Source organism: Oncorhynchus keta, chromosome 35 (assembly GCF_023373465.1).
Source record: "Oncorhynchus keta strain PuntledgeMale-10-30-2019 chromosome 35, Oket_V2, whole genome shotgun sequence".
Taxonomy (NCBI): domain Eukaryota; kingdom Metazoa; phylum Chordata; class Actinopteri; order Salmoniformes; family Salmonidae; genus Oncorhynchus; species Oncorhynchus keta.
In genome coordinates, this window is record NC_068455.1 from 59,409,662 (window position 1) to 59,428,424 (window position 18,763).

The following is an 18,763-nucleotide window of genomic DNA, read 5'->3' on the forward strand; positions in this document are numbered from 1 at the left end:
TGGTGAAAGATTGAACTCTTTGGCCTGAATGCCAAGCGTCAAGTCTGGAGGAAACCTGTCACCGTCCCTACGGTGAAGCATGGTGGTGGCAGCACCATGCTGTGGGGATGTTTTTCAGCTGCAGTGACTGGGAGACTAATCAGGATTGAGGGAAAGGTGAACGAAGCAAAGTACAGAGAGATCCTTGATGAAAATGTGCCATTAAACCCCTACAACTCATCCAGAACGCCGCAGCCCGTCTGGTGTTCAACCTTCCCAAGTTCACTCACGTCACCCCGCTCCTCCGCTCTCTCCACTGGCTTCCAGTTGAAGCTCGCATCCGCTACAAGACCATGGTGCTTGCCTACGGAGCTGTGAGGGGAACGGCACCTCAGTACCTCCAGGCTCTGATCAGGCCCTACACCCAAACAAGGGCACTGCGTTCATCCACCTCTGGCCTGCTCGCCTCCCTACCACTGAGGAAGTACAGTTCCCGCTCAGTCCAGTCAAAACTGTTCGCTGCTCTGGCTCCCCAATGGTGGAACACACTCCCTCACGACGCCAGGACAGCGGAGTCAATCACCACCTTCCGGAGACACCTGAAACCCCACCTCTTTAAGGAATACCTAGGATAGGATAAAGTAATCCTTCTCACCCCCCTTAAAAGATTTAGATGCACTATTGTAAAGTGGCTGTTCCACTGGATGTCATAAGGTGAATGCACCAATTTGTAAGTCGCTCTGGATAAGAGCGTCTGCTAAATGACTTAAATGTAAATGTAATGTAAATGAAAACCTGCTCCAGATCGCTCAGTACCTCAGACTGGGGCCAAGGTTCACCTTCCAACAGGACAACAACCCTATGCACACAGCCAAGACAACAAAGCAGTGGCTTTGGGACAAGTCTCAATGTCCTTGAGGTGCCCAGCTAGAGCCTGGACTTGAACCCGATCGAACATCTTTGGAGAGACCTAAAAATAGCTTTGCAGCGAAGCTCCCCATCCAACCTGACAGAGCTTGAGAGAATCTGCAGAGAAGAATGGGAGAAACTCCCCAAATACAGGTGTGCCAAGCTTGTAGCGTCATACCCAAGAAGACTCAAGGCTGTAATCACTGCCAAAGGTGCTTCAACAAAGTACTGAGTAAAGGGTCTGAATACCTATGTAAATGTGCTATTTTACCAGATTTTTTGCTGCTTTGTCATTATGGGGTATTGTGTGTAGATTTGATAAGGGGGAAAAACAATTCATTCCATTTTAGAATACGGCTGTAACTTAACAAAATGTACAATAAGTCAAGGTGTCTGAATACTTTACGAATGCACTGTATTAGCAGTTCAGCATTTATTGTACTGTTACACAAAATCAAAATGAACCTTTACTATCATAGTAGACTTTGAACATCTATAACCAAACTGTTGTTGGGTGATGGTAGCTATAGCTAGCCACATGCTAACCTGAGTACTAACGTTACTAGCAGTCTTCCATTTCCTAATAATTGCTCCCACAGTTGATTTCTTCAAACCAAGCTGCTTACCTATTGCAGATTCAGTCTTCCCAGCCTGGTGCAGGTATACAATTTTGTTTCTGGTGTCCTTTGACAGCACTTTGGTCTTGGCCATATTGGAGTTTGGAGTGTGACTGTTTGAGGTTGTGGACAGATGTCTTTTATACTGATAACAAGTTCAAACGGGTGCCATTAATACAGGTTACGAGTGGAGGACAGAGGAGCCTCTTAAAAAAGAAGTTACAGGTCTGTGAGAGCCAGAAATCTTGCTTTTTTGTAGGTGACCAAATACTTATTTTCCACCATAATTTGCAAATAAATTCATGAAAAATCCTACAATGTGATTTTCTGGATTTTTTTCTCTCTCATTTTGTCTGTCATAGTTGAAGTGTACCTATGATGGAAATTACAGGCCTCTCATCTTTTTAAGTGGGAGAACTTGCACAATTGGTGGCTGACTAAATACTTTTTTGCCCCACTGTATATATATATCTCGTGCAACCTTTCCTTTAAGTATGAACATGAAAATGCAGTGGCTATCGCTTCAGTACGTTTTCTGGTCTTTCCATAGCTAACATTGTCCAATGTCTGGAGATGGGGGGGGGGAAGAAACAAATGTGGTGTTTAGTGTAGATATTCCAGGAATCATAGACACCTATCAGGCCATATAGTATTATGTAGGCTGTATATAAGCTTGTCACTTAGGGTTCTCGTGGGCATGGTCGATTGCAAAGTAATAGTCTTAATTATTCATGGGCCGTTTACCGATTTGATATGTTGCATTTGCTAACGTCACATTATGGCAGTCCGTACCATGTTGGTTTATTATATTCAGGCTGCCGAGTTCAGTCGGAGTCCTAGCCTTTTGTCGTCTGTCATGTTTTCTTATTCCCCTGGTTGTTAAGTTTCTCTGTCTGGGAGCCCACTGGCTCTATAATGTTCAGCTCCACTAAACTGATCTGCCATGATTTGCCGCTGGTTATGCATCAGTGCAGCATTCTCATTTCACATTTCTCCTACAATATTGCGGTATGGAATAATGAACCGTGTGTGTCTGTGTTCTCCTGATTGCTGCATTTGACAACACAGCCATGGGGAGCTCAACCAAGCACGCGGCAGTCCAGGTTTAATTTCCTCAGTCAGATGGAGAGATGGGCAGAACAAATGTTCTCCTTCTAACCCCTCCTCTCCTCTTTAGACCTTTTTCTCCCCATTGTCTCTCAAGGTGCTATTCAAACCAAGCCCCAGGTTACTGTGTGCCCAAATGCTTGCTCTTCGTCAGCCACCCTTCACCTGCCTGCCCATTTTTACTTTTTCCGCTTCATCTTTCAGGAAATCGACGAGGCCTGCAAGCGCATCAAGAGGGACATCGACGACCTGGGACACGACGCGGGTGACATCAAAATCATCCCGTTGTACTCGACGCTGCCGCCCCAGCAGCAGCAAAGGATCTTTGAGCCGCCACCACCCCGCAAGCCCAACGGAGCCATCGGGAGGAAGGTAAACGCCACTCGATTCACTCCTCAGCAGCACAGGGCATCCCAGCAACTCAATATCTCCCTTCCAGAGAGGGAGGGGAGGGAGTGAACGTGGGAGAAAGTGAGAGGGCTAAAGGAAGCGAGAATTGGAGAGTGGCAGAGAGACGGGGAAGTAGGTGGGTGGATATGGAGATGGAGGAGTGGGAGGGGGGGTTAGAAAAACTGTTTTCCCGCTTCAGCTTTGGTGCAGGACTGACTCACACAACATATGCTGCTTTTGTCAGCATATGATTCCCTGCTCTAAAATATAACTGGGGTATTACTCACTCCCTCCATGCCCGAGGAAAGCACTGAAGCCACAGTCTTTTAATCTCTTGCACTCCTCTATTGGTTTTGCACAGTCTCTCTCTCAGAGAACAGAGGCCACAATCATCTGGTCTTCTCAGTGCCAGGGAAACGCAGCATGCATTACCGGAACTTTGCTCATCTACAAAAGAATGTGTGAACATTCCCCTCTTCTTGTTCCCTTGTCCTGAACTGGTCCCACAGAGAAATGTACGGCCCTTCGACTTCATGTTCCATTATTAATACGGGCCGCAAACCTGTCCAGCGTTTTGTTTATGGCTCGGTGTTCAAACGAGCGCACTATAATCACAGCAGTGGAACCACCTGGACGGCCACGCTGTTGGCAAGGAATCTGATGGAATATCAAAACCCTGTCACACCGCCAGTAATTTGCGAACATTTGCCCCAACATCTGACTGGGATTTGATGAATGACTCATTGTGTGCTGCCTACCCAATTGAGGCTGATTTGGCTGTCATTGGAGCCCCGAAAGATTATTGATGACTTATTTGGAATAATGAAGTCACCGCCTGATCATTTTTATATATACATTGTATTTGGAAAGTATTCAGACCCCTTGACTTTTTCCACATTTTGTTACATTAAAGCCTTGTTCTAAAATTGGTTTAATTGTTTTTTTCTCCTCTCATCAATCTACACACAATACCCCATATTTATTTTGCAAATGTATTAAAAATAAAAAACTGATATCACTTTTACATTAGTATTCAGACCCTTTACTCAGTACTTTGTTGAAGCACCTTTGGCAGCGATTACAGCCTGGAGTCTTCTTGGGTATGACCCTTTAACCAAGGGACCCTTCATCCAACCTGTATTTGGGGAGTTTCTCCCATTCCTCTCTTCAAATACTCTCAAGCTCTGTCAGGTTGGATGGGGAGCATTTGCTGCACGGCTATTTTCAGGTTTCTCCAGAGATGTTCGATCGGGTTCAAGTCCGGGCTCTGCCTGGACCACGCAAGGACATTCAGAGACTTGTCCTAAAGCCACTCCTTCGTTGTCTTGGCTGTGTGCTTATGGTAATTGTCCTGTTGAACCTTGGCCCCAGTCTGTGGTCCTGAGCGCTCTGGAGCAGGTTTTCATGAAGGATCTCTCTGTTCTTTGCTACGTTCATCTTTCCCTCAATCCTGACTAGTCTCCCGGTCCCTGCCACTGAAAAACATCCCCACAGCACCATGCTTCACTGTAGGTATGGTGCCAGGTTTCCTCAAGACGTGACGCTTGGCATTCAGGCCAAAGAGTTCAATCTGGGTTTCATCAGACCAGAGAAATTTGTTTCTCATCGTTTGAGGGTCTTTAGTAGGCTGTCATGTGCCTTTTACTGAGGAGTGGCTTCCATCTTGCCACTCTACCATAACGGCCTGATTGGTGGAGTGCTGCAGAGATGGTTGTCCTTCTGGAAGGTTCTCCCATCTCCACAGAGGAACCCGATCGCTCTGTCAGAGTGACTCTTGGGTTCACTTCCCTGACCAAGGCCCTTCTCTCCCGATTGCTCGGTTTGGCCATGCGGCCAGCTCTTGGAAGAGTCTTGGTGGTTCCAAACTTCTTCCATTTAAGAATGATGGAACCCACTGTGTTCTTGGGGACCTTCAATGCTACAGACATTTTTTGGTATCCTTCCCCAGATCTGTGCCTCGACACAATCCTGTCTCGGAGCTCTTCAAACAATTCCTTCAACCTCATGGCTTGGTTTTTGCTCTGAAATGCACAGTCAACTGTGGGACCTTATATAGACAGGTGTGCCTTTCCAAGTCACGTACAATCAATTGAATTTACCACAGGTTGTGTCCAATCAAGTCATAAAAACATCACAAGGATGATCAATGGAAACAGGAAGCACCTGAGCTCAATTTCGAGTCTCAAAGCAAAGGTTCTGAATACTTATGTAAATAAGGTATTTTTGTGTCTTGTTTTTAATACATTTGCAAACATTTCTAAAAACCTGTTTTCACTTTGTCGTTATGGGGTGGTGTGTGTAGATTTCTGAGGGGAAAAAAACATATTTAATCAGTTTTAGAATAAGGCTGTAACGTAACAAAATGTGGAAAAAGTTGAGGGGTCTGAGTACTTTCCGAAGGCAAGTCTAGGAAGGCTGCTGTCATCACGTTCCTTTCTACCGCTGCGGTTTGACCCACAGCATTTTGACAGGCCCCTCTTTTCCTGCTGTTCAAGACGAGTCGGATGAAATGCTTGCTCCGGCCTTCCTCGCTCACCTTCCCGGTGTGACGTTATTTTATCTCTCTCCTCCACGTGTGTGTGTTTTGTGTAAAGGAGGCTCAACAGTTTGGCCTAAGCCAGGGCCTGGGATCTTTCCAAAGTTCAAACATCATCCCTGTGTTTGCTTGCGCTGTTCAAAGGGATGTTGACATGAAAGAAGGACACAGGTAGCACAGGGAGTGGTTTGGATGCCACCTCCACATCTTAGTAGATTGGGACGGGGTGTTTTGGATGGTTGGGAGAATTGGTAGGTGGCTGTAAACTTGCATTTAGCAATTCTTTGAACAAAGAACCTCTTCCCAATATGCACTCTCAGCAGTGCCAGACTCCTCCCTGGTGTTTACAGTCTCAACTGTCTTAACAGCGTGCTACCTCTCAGGTAGTTTTTTTCTTCATGTTACCTGGCCTGAAGGGACTGTCACATGGAGGTGAGCTGTTGTCGGTGTCTGAACTTACATTGCAAAAGGGGAGAGTGAGGCTAGAATGACCGTGTAGGTCGCAATGATCATTGAACACCATATGACTTGCTTTCACTCAATGTCCAGGTTGATGAATATCATCAATTCTGGTCTTTCGCTAAGCTTAATTGGTCAAGGGTCTTGAATGTAGCAGTGGCAGCCAATGGCATTTGTCTTGAATGGACAAAAGCATGCACAGAGTGAGTTTGGCCTTCTGTTGTCAGTCTGACGCCGTCAGTGGCTGAGCCTTAGCTGAGGTGAGATGTCACCCAAGCAAGTCCAAGGAGAGGCAATGAAAGAATTAAGGCTCCCGGCCTCTGCTGTCCCGCATGCTAATGGCTGCATTAAGCACTCCCTCCATTAACATAACTTGCTTGCCCGTCATGTCTCCCCAGAAAAGCCACTGATCTCCCATTTTAGAACATTTTAATGATTTAGTGTTGGAGCTTCAATTCACTGTGATTACTAGCAAAGACTTTAATCCCCCCTCTCCCTTTCAAAGTATCATCATTATGCGCTTTTGACAAATGGGCTCTTGTTTAGCGTTAGGTTTGTTTTCTATCATCCTCACGTGTGTGGATATCCCTTCAATAGTCAGCGACGCACGCCCGCTGGGATCCATTCCAGTAAGTCACTGATGTGGCAGGGCCCAAATTGTTCGAGGCGCCCTCCATTTTTACCAATCAAGGGAAGGTTTTATTTTTCAACAGGCGGTTCCTCCCAGAGGGTTGGAGTGAAAGATGGCCCCTGTTAGCCACAGTGCTCACCCCCTGCAGGTTAATAACCCAGAAATAATGCGCAGAGATGATGCTCTAATGATATTACTGATGAAAAGTCTGGAACGCTCAATACAGCTGACAGACAGACAGGAAGGAGCCGCACTGTGCTGCTCTGTGTAACAGGCCCCAGCCTCCAGACGCATTCTGAATCAATGCAGTCAATGAGAGGCTCTCCTATATGGTTATGAAATGTGAGGAGACAGGCTAGCTGCTGTGGCAGCTGCTAAAGCACTGACTTACTCTTCCCTGACGTACAGGTCATTGGCCTAAACTGGTGGGAGTCATCTCATTGAACCTTTCACAGCTCCCTTTGAACAGGACACGAAGTGCTCCTTGCCACCCGTTCCTTTTGGGGAAATGTTGGCCGACATTGTTGTTTTCCAGAGATGATGGCCCAACCTGCCGGTCCATGCTAGGCTAGCCAACTTTGTTCAAGATTGCTTATCAGCTGTGTCATTGACTCAAAGAAGACGCAATTTCTCCACACCTACGGGTCACTGAATATGGCTAGGTGTTCTTAATGTCTTGAACTCTTTGCCAAGCAATTGGCTTTGGTTTAATTACAGTTTTGCTCTAGTTGTCAGCATGTAATTTTGTTTCAAAAGGTGGTTGATTCCTCTTAGTTCAAAGAGATCCCCTCAGACGTATTGTGAAGTGATACCTGCCACCGTTGATTCTTGCAATGCACCTCTAGTGTTCAATCCGATCAAGATGTACATCCCTCCCGAGGGGGAGGTGTAAACTAATCGAGGTGACCGTTGGCTTGGCCAGGCTGCCTTCTGACAGGTTTAAAATGGGTCGTCTTTGGCTGCTGCCTCTCTCCTCAGCATGAATAGAAAGCAGAATGCTTCTACTTCTAATGGCAGAATTACACAAGGCCAAGGGCTGGGCCCCCAAAAAATGTCCAAGACATTAATAACTAAACAGTCAGGCATTCTCTGGCTGGAGAGAAATCCTCGCTTAAAAGGTAGGATTTTGAAAAGCCTTTAAGGCTCACAGCTTTAGACAGCCACACGAAACGGAGCTACGCAGGATGGGCGGCAAGTGCTCAGAATCTGTTTTGGACCCATATCGATGGATGATAACTCACAGAAGTATTTTTGTACCGGCAAATGTTTGATCAAGAGATGTGAAAGCATTAACGAAATGCATTCACATACAAGCCACATATACACTATCAAATTAAGTACATGATTGGCAGATTTGTTAGAGGAAAGAGAGTGAATGTTTCTCACGCCTGTCATTCGTTGTAAGGAAGTGTCTGTTCAATGCTTCTGGAGATTTAATGTTGTAAATGGGCAACTTTCATTATTAGCATCTTTCCTGTGCTTGTAGTTGAACTGGTATTACTTTTCCATATGAAAGAAGTGGCAGTGCACAGAATATGCAATGAAGCAATTTTATTACCACCCCCCCTACATTATGCTGAGACATTGGAGTGGGAGTGGAAGTTCCCAGTACAGCAGGTTTCTGCCTGTCTGACTCCAGTCTCCAGTGCCATGGTGCACTACATAGTTCGAAGGGTTCTGGGGCCAATCAGGCTCTATAGTTACATAACGGGAACACCCCCCCAGCGGCGGTCAAGGCTCGCGTGAGAGCAGCTGCAGATCTGCCTTCCTCCCCTCCTCTCCTGTTTGTGTAAACGCTGACAGAGAGAGACCCATAGGGTGATGTGACTCATTTGATTTCGGTGCTCCGATTCAGCTGTCATTGCTCATAGACAGCCTTGCTATAGGGGATAATTGTAATAGAAAAAGATCTGGGACTGGGAAACGTGCAACTCCACAGCAGCTTCCCCGTTTGCGTTGATACCACAACCCAAACGGCTTTTCATTTGTTATTTCTCTTCCTTCGCCCCCCTCCCTTACGCAGTATTTGTCTGCACCCTATTACATTTTAGGGAAAATAAATGTTGCAGCCAGGCCCTGATGCTTTGATCAACCGACGCACCCTTCTGACAGCTGAGGAGTGGGCTTTTTTTCCTCCTCGTCTCCCCTCTGCTTCTTCTAAGTATTACTATGTGTTACCTCGGAGGAATTTCTCCTAAAGAAACCCAGCTGTAATATTTCTGACATTATACTTGGAAATGGGGAATCATAGGAAAAGAAAACCCCCTCCTTGGCTTTGAAGCAGTTGAAAACAAATCTCTGTTCTCATCACCTGCTCTAGTTTAGAGCCTCATTTTGCCGTGACTCATTTTTTGTGACTCTAAACATAATTGCCGCAATCCTCCGAGCTTATTAATTTTAATGCAACTTCGCTTCTATTTCGAGGTGGGTTTTGAGCACATCTCTGATTGCCGGAGTGAGTGATTTTAATTTGGTGGGCGCTCTCTTGCTGCCACACGACGCCTGCACCTTGGGGCGCATGAAACATCCGCGTGTTGCTTTGTTTGTTGAAGGCGACAGGCTCCATTACTCAGAAAGCAAGTCAGAATTTGATTTCCTTTCATTTTTGTCACCGCAACTTTCATTTTAATCTAAAACAAATTCCTCCAGTCTTGTCAGACTATAATCTCGGAGGATGAACGTCAACGTACACAGTGATTCTGAAAGAACTGCATTTTAAATGCAGGCCACCCGCTGGAAAAGGAACTATTACATCAATTATTTGTTGTAATTTTGAAGACCTGTGGGAGGAGCTTTTTGTAAGAGAGAAGATGACATCTCGTGGAGACTGGTAGCGTGCTGCGAGCTGACAGCGGCACCCCCTCCAAAAAGAGCAGTGGTAATACATGTGGAAGGGACACTCAGCGGCGAGGCAGCCCGCTGCAGTTTGCAGACGCCTCATTCGACTTGATTGCAACAACTGTTGCAGTACTCCCCTGTTGGGTCCTATTAGACAGTGTGTCTGCGATGGGCCATGGAAGTGTCTGCGGAACTTAATTCATTCAGATGTTGATGCGTGCTCGCTGTAGGAGTGTAGTGACTTGAGTGTTGAGCAGTGTCTCCACTAAAGGGGGATTTGTATGGGGCCACAAATTAACTATTGGTCATTTTTCCCTTTATTAAAACATTTGCTCCGTCTCGCTCTCATACTAAGATAATTTGACCTCCCCCAATGGCAGTAGGTTTTGACCTATGACCTAATAATTTCCCTCACATATTCAACACCTTATGACTAGACTCTGTGTCAGAATTCATGAATATGTGAATGACTGAATTATGAACCTATCAAATGACCAAATACCGGAATGAGTGAGTGAGTGATTGAATAGTGCCATTCCATTACAGGGCCTCGACCCATGTTACTCTCCCTTTCCCACAACTCCTCCCTAACGACTGACTCTAAACCCAGCTGTACTAATTTCCGCAGGTCGTGGTTTCGACAAACATCGCTGAGACATCCCTGACCATTGACGGTGTGGTGTTTGTAATTGATCCCGGATTTGCCAAGCAAAAGGTTTGCCACTGTCCTTCCTCCCCTGCGTCACCCCCATCCACCCCTCCTTAGCCTAATCTTCTCCGATCATCTGCCTCTGTTGCCTGAAAATCCCCAGATAAACAGAGCAGCGCTGCACCTGACAGCGGCAGAGATGGAAAAGCCTGTTATTTATTCCTCTGACATTTCTCTAGCCCAGAGCCAAGTCATACACGTGGCTCAATCAGAGATGATATATTTTCCCGGTTGGATTGTGTGTGCATGTGTGTTTGTGCTTGTGTGTGTATGTGTATGTGATTTGGGAATATGTGTGTTAGTGCCTCTTGTGTATGTGTGAAACTCAATTTCCCCCTGTAACCTGCATATAAATGCTGGTCTATTTCTCAACCATGATGCCCCCTATGCCTCATCCCTTTTGTAAATGATTGTGTACCTGTGTTTGTGAAAAGAGTGATTTGAATCCTCTCAATACCTCACCTGTCCCCCTTGCTGTTCCTTCCAGGTGTATAACCCTCGTATCAGAGTGGAGTCCCTCCTGGTGACAGCCATCAGCAAAGCCTCGGCCCAGCAGAGGGCGGGGCGCGCCGGGAGGACACGCCCAGGGAAGTGCTTCCGCCTCTACACAGAGAAGGCCTACAAGACCGAGATGCAGGTTAGTAGTGGTACTGCTATAAGAATTATATTAGTCCCAGATGAATTGTCTATAAATAACCAATTTGATTATTTGAAGCTGCTTAGGAATGCTAATGTCCCCAGGTCGAGATACCTACATCTTACATTATTTCCAGAGAGTGTACAGAGCATAGTCGTTCATTGCTTACTTGTATCCGTGATTCTTATAAGTGCAGTGCACTCGTACCTCTAGACTATACAGAGAAAAGGCATATGAGGCTTAATTATACCTGTACATTGAAAATAAACATCTCCATTTCCCAGCTATCCAGTATTTCCACTTAGAACACAGGTCTCTTATTCCTTATTCAGCCCTTTTCACTCTGACAGCTGGATTCCCCACCAATCACCCACAGCCCTTTTTAATAACCTGCGCCAGTGACACGGATCCCCCCTGTGACAAATGAACACGTGAAAGACCCAGTCCTCCACTTTAACAGGGTAATTCTTTCACGTCACACCGACTGGCAGAGGGCATTTTAAAACAAGTTAAATAGCCCTTCAAGCGGCCCTAGACTTCTATTTTCTGTTCACTTTGACGTACAAGTGCGTGTAACGAGATAATCGGTACCCTTGCTAATTTGTTTTGATTTGAAACCGTCTCCTCCGGTTTCCCTTTCTTCTGTCACAGGACAACACATATCCAGAGATTTTGAGGTCCAACCTGGGCTCGGTCGTGCTGCAGCTCAAGAAGCTAGGTATCGACGACTTGGTCCATTTCGACTTCATGGACCCACCAGGTAAGAACTCTTTTATTGCATTTTGACAAAAGGGATAGAAATTTTTGTTGTGTTAATATCTTGTTTTTGTGTTACTAGGGGACCTATTCAGTCAATCTCAGTCAAGGCTAAATTAATTTCTTTCTGCACAGTGTGTGTACACAGTGTGATTGTATATGCTGCTGAGTTTTTCTTTGTTTCACAGTGTAAATCACATAGCCAAACATTACTTCTTTTTTTTACTTAAAAGAGATTAATGTTCTTGACTTATCCTGGAAACCCAGTTACGGAGATTGATTGAATAGGGCCTCAAGTTGTAAAGTTTGGGTTTTGATAGATAACACCATGGTGAATTTCTGTCTCATTTCAATCACAGAATCATCTGTTAAGGGCTAATGAATAGACATGGACGAGTACATCTCAGGTCCACAAAAACAATTTTGTTGAACTGAAAATGTTTGATGTATGACACCCAATCTGGTTCAGCTATGAACTTAGAAAAATGAAAAAGAGGAAATGTGGAGTGTTTATAGAGTCTAAAATAATTGTTCTGTCTTGGAAGTTGAGCATAATGGCCACATTGGACCTTGTGGTTCTTTGCTCCTTTGCCGGAATAGGTAGTTAAACTGCACTGTCAAAACAAGTCTGTTTCTATCCGCCGTGGGTGGACATGGTGTAGTGACTAGGGAGGTGTAGTTTGGCTGGTCAGTCGATGTGTGTTTGGGCTGTCGCTTCTCCAGGCACCCCTATTCCCCCTGTTCATCTGCACTGGGCTGGAGCCTGGCCAAAACACACAAGAGGTGCCTTGTCTCGTCCCAATGTCACTTACTTCTCTTCCCAGCAGCCCTGGAGCCAACTCACCATGCGTGTGTTCTTACTCTCCCCAAGGAGAACTGCCCCCCACCCCCCTCGGACTCTCTGTCCATAGCCTCAACCCCAGACCCCCCCACCACCTTAATACAGTTTTCATCTCACCTCCGAGATTAAACCCATCTCTCCCCATCCACGGCGCCAAACACCATTTTGAGAATGAAATTGGTTACATCAATAGCCCCGGTATCACCTTGGCTATTGCCTTCTCTTTATATTCCGCCGGTGAAACGTGACTGACCTATTCCCCCAACCTCCGCCACCCACCCCCATCAGTTCTCTCCCACAACTATACGTCTCCTAGCACTTAAGGGTTAGCCCCCCGCCTGGTCCACTCAAGCCTTGTCCATTTAGTCTAACTGGGAATGAGGGGAAGGAATGATTACCTTATTCATCCACTTAGAAAAAAAGGCTGTCCCTGGAAGTTCTACACGCTGTCAGTGGAGGCACTGGGTCCGTCTAACTAGCTGCTTAGCGCCCCGGGAACACGAGCTGATTGGACTAGAAAGATGAATAGCCGGAGTATGCTGTGCCCTCGCTCCAACGCACTTCAAAGCTTCTCCTCCAAGAAAAGTCTTTGTATCTCGCCGGTGCACAGGTCAATTTGACATGCGGTGCAGAAGAACCACTCCCAGGATGCCTATGCCAGAGTTTTGGGTTCAGCCAAGTGGATCTCTGGAACTGGTTAAAGAGAGCAATGGATGTGGGTCTCCAGGTAGAGGGGCATGATTAGAACATGTTTTGCTCCTTAGCCCAGCGTTTCCCAAACTAGGCGTCGCCTGATTTTGAAAAAATGGGGTCATGAGAGAAACTCTGAAATACTGACCCAACGCTCTAAACGCCAGGCCAGAGCGCTAGTCCCAATTTGTAATAGACTGGCATAGCCCCAATTCAAAAAGTAAATATTGGGCTGCAAAACAAAATTGGGATCACAAATGGGGTTGCGGACCAAAAAAGGTTTGGGAACCTCTGCCTTAGCCTGTAGCCATTTGGATTGTCCACACACCGTCATCTGACTGATGAGGCCAGACAACCCAATGAATAAAATGTCAGCTCCTCTAAGGGCTTGAGAGATGGAATGCTTCCTTGAGACGATTGAAAACCTCTGCTGCTATGATGGTGGGGGGATGAGACCCATCAGCCATTTGTTTTAATTTATCATCAATTTGGGCACATTAAAAGGATTTAATCACGACTTGGGTTTGTGCTGCTGTCATTAAGGCAAGTGGGGACACTGTCATTGAGCTGCTGCTCTCTTCTGTGGCTGTATGCAATGAAATGGTGCAGGCAGGGTGATACCTTGGAGTGGGCAAGGATTGGAGAGGTCCATATATTTTAAGGTTAACCAAAGAACCCAGGCATGGAGGCCATTGGCTTTTAATTTGTGTTGCATTTGAGTTAGGCCTGAATCTTAATGGAGAACCTTGGTTTCCACCCTGTAACCAGGGAGCACACGAGCGGCCAGTCTATTTCTCTGTCAACCTGCCTCGCTCCACGCTCAATAAGCACAGTGGCAGTGGCGTGAAGCGGCTCACCAAATCACATAAAGTCCCAGAGAAATCAGTAGCGATTTACAGGAAGGACCAGCCTTAGGTGGGATTCATTTGCCTCTTGACATTTGCAGAGTAGTACATTTCAAAGCCAATGTGAGTTTAATGTACCTTTCAGCCTTTTAGTCCCATTGATTTGGCCCTTGGTTAATATATTGGATTCTCATGTATTGAGGTGGTCAATAGTTTATTTCTGATGAGGTGCATCATGTATAGATTGCATTTCCACACTTGTGCATCATGTTACAGATACTGCAAAATCAGATTTTCCTCCAAAAGGAGTGCGTCTGCCACAAGCCATTGATAATGTGGCTAGATCTCACTTTTCTATAACAAAAGTAGGTTTGATGCCCCGAATCGATTTGTTCGTCATAAGAAAACACCTGCTTGTATTTTGAAAAGGGCTTTTTTTGATTCCTTGTTTGAGAGAAATTAAAGTGAACAACATCAGCTGAAGCCGAAGCTAATTTTCAGTTGACATGCAACTGGTCATTAGGCTTCAGTTTTCCCGAGCCGAAGGTCAATAATTGCATCTTGGGGAAAATCTTTTAACCAAATGTGGGAGCCCTGTTTTGATGCATTAAGTGAAGGGTTCCCCTGTAATTGCATTAGAGTTGTTTTGAATCAGCGGAGCAGAAGATGAAAAATGAGCCTCCCGATTAAAGTTTCCGTTCGGGGTAACCGGCCATCACATATAGAGGTGCTTGTTTTAATCTCCCCTTGTGTTCTTTCCATCTTCCTCTGCGGTTTCTTTTTTCACTTTCCTCCTATGCCATCCCTTGCGCTTCCTGTGCTTCTCTTCAATTTCGTATTTAAACCTTTCTTTATTTAAACCTTATTTATCCAGGTTACTCTCGTTTGATATAAAATCAAATTTTTGTGTGAAAAGACCTGGTCCAAGATGGCAGCAGTTGACAATAGTACAAATATTTTCTTACCCTCGTCTCCCTCTCTCGTCTCCCTCTAGCACCGGAAACCCTGATGCGGGCCCTGGAGCTGCTCAACTACGTGGCGGCGCTCAACGATGACGGCGACTTGACGGAGCTAGGCTCCATGATGGCCGAGTTCCCCCTAGACCCGCAGCTAGCCAAGATGGTGATTGCCTCCTGCGAGTTCAACTGCTCCAATGAGATCCTGTCCATCACAGCCATGCTGTCAGGTAATACTCAGGGAGAAAAGTGTGGAATGCCCATCACAAGCCACCGTCATTATTGTGCACACTAATTTTCCTGTGAAAGTTGTATGTTTTTGACAAATTTGCCCTTCATCCTCCACAAAAGATGGATTCGGTGCCCTGCATCTGCAATTTTTTTTCTCTTAGTTGTCCAGGCGATGATCCCTTCACCCTTGACCCCTTTCTTTGTTTAGTCTATTTCACCAGACAGGTTTTTGGAGATAATTAGATGATATGTTTAAAGCCATGAACTTGCCTAGTTAAGTCAAATAAAAAAGTCATGAACTTCTCCTGAAACTCAAGACTTTAATGTGATTGTGTCTGCAGACACAACATGAAGACCCTACTCTATCTAGCCTTTGATATGCAGTGGTTGACATTAGATTTGTTTGTCTGGTGTCTAGAGGTGGTCCGAGCATTTCACACCTGTTCGTTAGAAAAACATATTTGTCCGGGAAAGAACATAAAACCATGCCTCTGTCATTGTAGCAATGACATCACTCTAGTACTGATGGAGTTCTAAAAAGAGCTGTGTATAGGGGGTGTAATCTGAACTCCATCTCTGCAACTGTGAATTTCAATAACGATGTTGATGAATGTGATTTGACTTGCGGCTGATAGCAAATTTAATCTCTAATGGGCCTTAACTTTGCACACGACCCCATTGAGCACAGTGAGGAAGAAAGAGTAGAGCAGAAGGAGTTGGTGGTGTCAGTCAGTTAATATTTGTCAGGCAGGAAAAATGCGTGTCTACAGTAAATTAATGAGTTTATAGTCTGAGCAGCACCAATGTGCTGCGGCAGTAATTGCACTTTAGGCTTGCCAAAGCAGAGTGCTGCTCATTGAGATGAATCCGATGCTTTTGAACAGAGGGAAAGGGAATTTAACTAGCTGTTTGGACAGGCTGCACATCTATAACTGGTGTGTCAAGGAACCCGGTTTTCTGCTGAGTTCATTACCGAGTCAGCAGTGGATACTAGGCCTCGCATCGCCCAGGCAACCAAGTGTAGGGATTCAAATCGATAAACACTCAGCTTTCACCCGTTAAGCCCACGATGGAGCATGTTTTAACGTTAGGCTGCTCACAACAAGTTTTGGGAAGGCGGGAGGTGTTTGATGCAGCCTTTTGATGTACAAGTGCTTTTCCGCGTGGATGCAAGACCATGGGTTTCCCTCTAAAGTGCTCAGGCAAAGATTGAGTGGTTAAGAGGACACTTTCTTTGGTGTCCCTCTGCACCACCGCTTAAAGAGTTTATGAGTCAGATGCAGGCTAGCCTCATAAATGCCCTTTACCCAAACAGTTTGAGTAAAGATACTATTTTGGGGGTTGGAGCCCCTTTCTATGCCCCTCTCATACCCTGGCTGAGGTTAGGTCTTACAGTATGCAGCTCGTAAAACATCTAACCTCAATCCTGCGCAAAGCAGGAGAAAGCCAACCCTCCTTTGCCTTCTCCCACCCCCCTTCACCCCCTTCTTCCGACACGCACCTGTGGCAATGCTCTGCCCCGTGAAGTGCTCTCTCTGGCCTCTCTGACCCGAGGCCTTGTTCTTCTCTGTGGGAATTGCTTAACTCATCCCTATGGGCGGCTGTGTTGGGGCCCATACCAACCTTGTTTAGTCCCACAGTGCTTCGTACGACCCACGGAGGCTAGGAAGGCGGCCGACGAGTCCAAGATGCGTTTCGCCCACATTGACGGAGACCACCTGACCCTCCTCAATGTCTACCACGCCTTCAAACAGAGTACGTGTCCCACAGAATGTCCATTGAGCATGCTTTATTAGAATTCAGGACTAGGCTTAATCTGTGTCCGGTAAACCAACCTTAATGTCACCTAACATACAGTGCCTTTTTGTCAACGATCTACACAAAAATGTTTGTGAAAGATAAAACACTATCTTGATTCCATAAGTATTCAACCCCCTGAGTCTGAACATGTTAGAATCACATTTGGCAGCAATTACAGCTGTGACTCTTTCTGGGTAAGTCTAAGAGCTTTGCACACCCAGATTGTACAACATTTGCACATTATTCTTTAAAAAAGTATATTATTCAAGCTCTTGTCAAATTGGTAGGTAATCATTGCTTGCCAGAGATTTTCAAGACAATTTTAAGTCAAAACTGTAACTAGGAACATTAAATGTTGTCTTGGTAAGCAGGTCCCGTGTATATTTGGCCTTGTGTGCTAAGGTGTTGTCCTGCTAAAAGGTGAATTTGTCTCTCAATGTTTGTTGGAAAGCAGACTGAAACAGGTTTTCCTGTAGAATGTTGCCTCTGCTTAGCTCTATTCCATTTATTTTTATCATAAACTCCCTAGTCCTTGCAGATGACAAGCATACCCATAACATGATGCAGCCTTCACCATGCTTGAAAATATGAAGTGCTACTCATGTGTTGTGTTGGATATGCCCCAATCATAACGCTTTGTATTCAGGACAAAAAGTTAATTTCTTTGTCAAATGTTTTGTAGTTTTACTTTAGTTTAAAATTCGGGCTTTAACACAACAAAATATGGAAAAAATTAAGGGATGTGAATACTTTCTGAATGCACTGTAAATCTATATCTTACCTCTCACAGACCATGAGTCGACACAGTGGTGCTACGACAACTTTGTGAACTACAGGTCGCTGATGTCGGCCGACAACGTGCGCCAGCAGCTGTCCCGGATCATGGACCGCTTCAGCCTGCCCCGCCGCAGCACAGAGTTCACCAGCAGAGACTACTACATCAACATTCGCAGAGCGCTGGTCACAGGATTCTTCATGCAGGTCAGTGCTCACTGGCCAAACAAGAGAAAGGAAGGGCCCAGAGGGTTCTGTCTCGGAATGTGTTGTCATGCTCTATGGCGCCATATTGTCCCCCAACAACACAGCACTTGGTTTTGACCTTTGGGTAGTTGGCTAGTCCCTTGTACATGTTCCAAAAATGTCACAGGCCAGAGTAGAGTATGTGGATTTGTCAGTTAACCCTAGTCAGTGTTTTGAAATTGGAAAATAGCACTGTACCACTGACTTATGGTTAGATAACCCATCTTCAATATAAGCTTGTTAGCTTGTCAAACTAATGCCATCCCTTAAAGTAGCAATCAACAGTTGAAACAATAACAAAGCGTACTCCACGCCTCTGTTTCAGTAAAAAGCTGAGGGATGCGGCTGGAGAAATGTAACCGCTCTCAAATTCATACACAGAGCTATGGATGCAAGGACTGATCTAAAAATGATAGTTTTAACCATGTTTTGAGGCTATAGTTTTACATTTACTTTAACAAACATTGGCGTAAAACAAGCTTATATTTTGGGTTCTGATGGGGTACGACAGTTGAACTAAACTCACGAGACAGAAGTTAAATTCTTTGTAGCAACTGCAGATTGCCCCTTTAAGACTGAAGTAAGATGCAGCGCTGCTTTTGTACTTCACCTTGGTGGTGTTTTCTCGATACTCACCATGTCTGTTTAGTTAACAGGTGTTTACACTGTTGCTTAAAACACAACACGTCAAGATGCTTATTGTAATGGATCGCCTCCCCTAAGTGTGCGCACACAGGCACTACCAGTTAAACACATAATAAGAATTCAAGGCAATTTGCTGCCTGCTAAGGGAAAATAAATGACATTTTGTT

The 18,763-nt window shown here is 45.3% G+C and overlaps 1 protein-coding gene across 5 annotated transcripts in view; it reads left to right on the forward strand.

Moving 5' to 3' along the window:
- LOC118368761 (ATP-dependent RNA helicase DHX15-like) overlaps positions 1-18,763 on the forward strand; it is a 32,649-nt gene that overhangs the window by 10,144 nt on the left and 3,742 nt on the right. For all 5 annotated transcript variants that reach the window (XR_004822424.2, XM_035753125.2, XM_035753124.2 and 2 more), the window contains 7 exons: positions 2,817-2,984; positions 10,095-10,181; positions 10,663-10,812; positions 11,464-11,572; positions 14,939-15,130; positions 16,764-16,886; positions 17,722-17,912. Coding sequence is in view for 4 of the 5 variants with exons in the window: in XM_035753125.2 (XP_035609018.1) it covers positions 2,817-2,984; positions 10,095-10,181; positions 10,663-10,812; positions 11,464-11,572; positions 14,939-15,130; positions 16,764-16,886; positions 17,722-17,912 (1,020 nt within the window). In the remaining variant the exon portion in view is untranslated. The remainder of the gene's footprint in view (positions 1-2,816; positions 2,985-10,094; positions 10,182-10,662; positions 10,813-11,463; positions 11,573-14,938; positions 15,131-16,763; positions 16,887-17,721; positions 17,913-18,763) is intronic.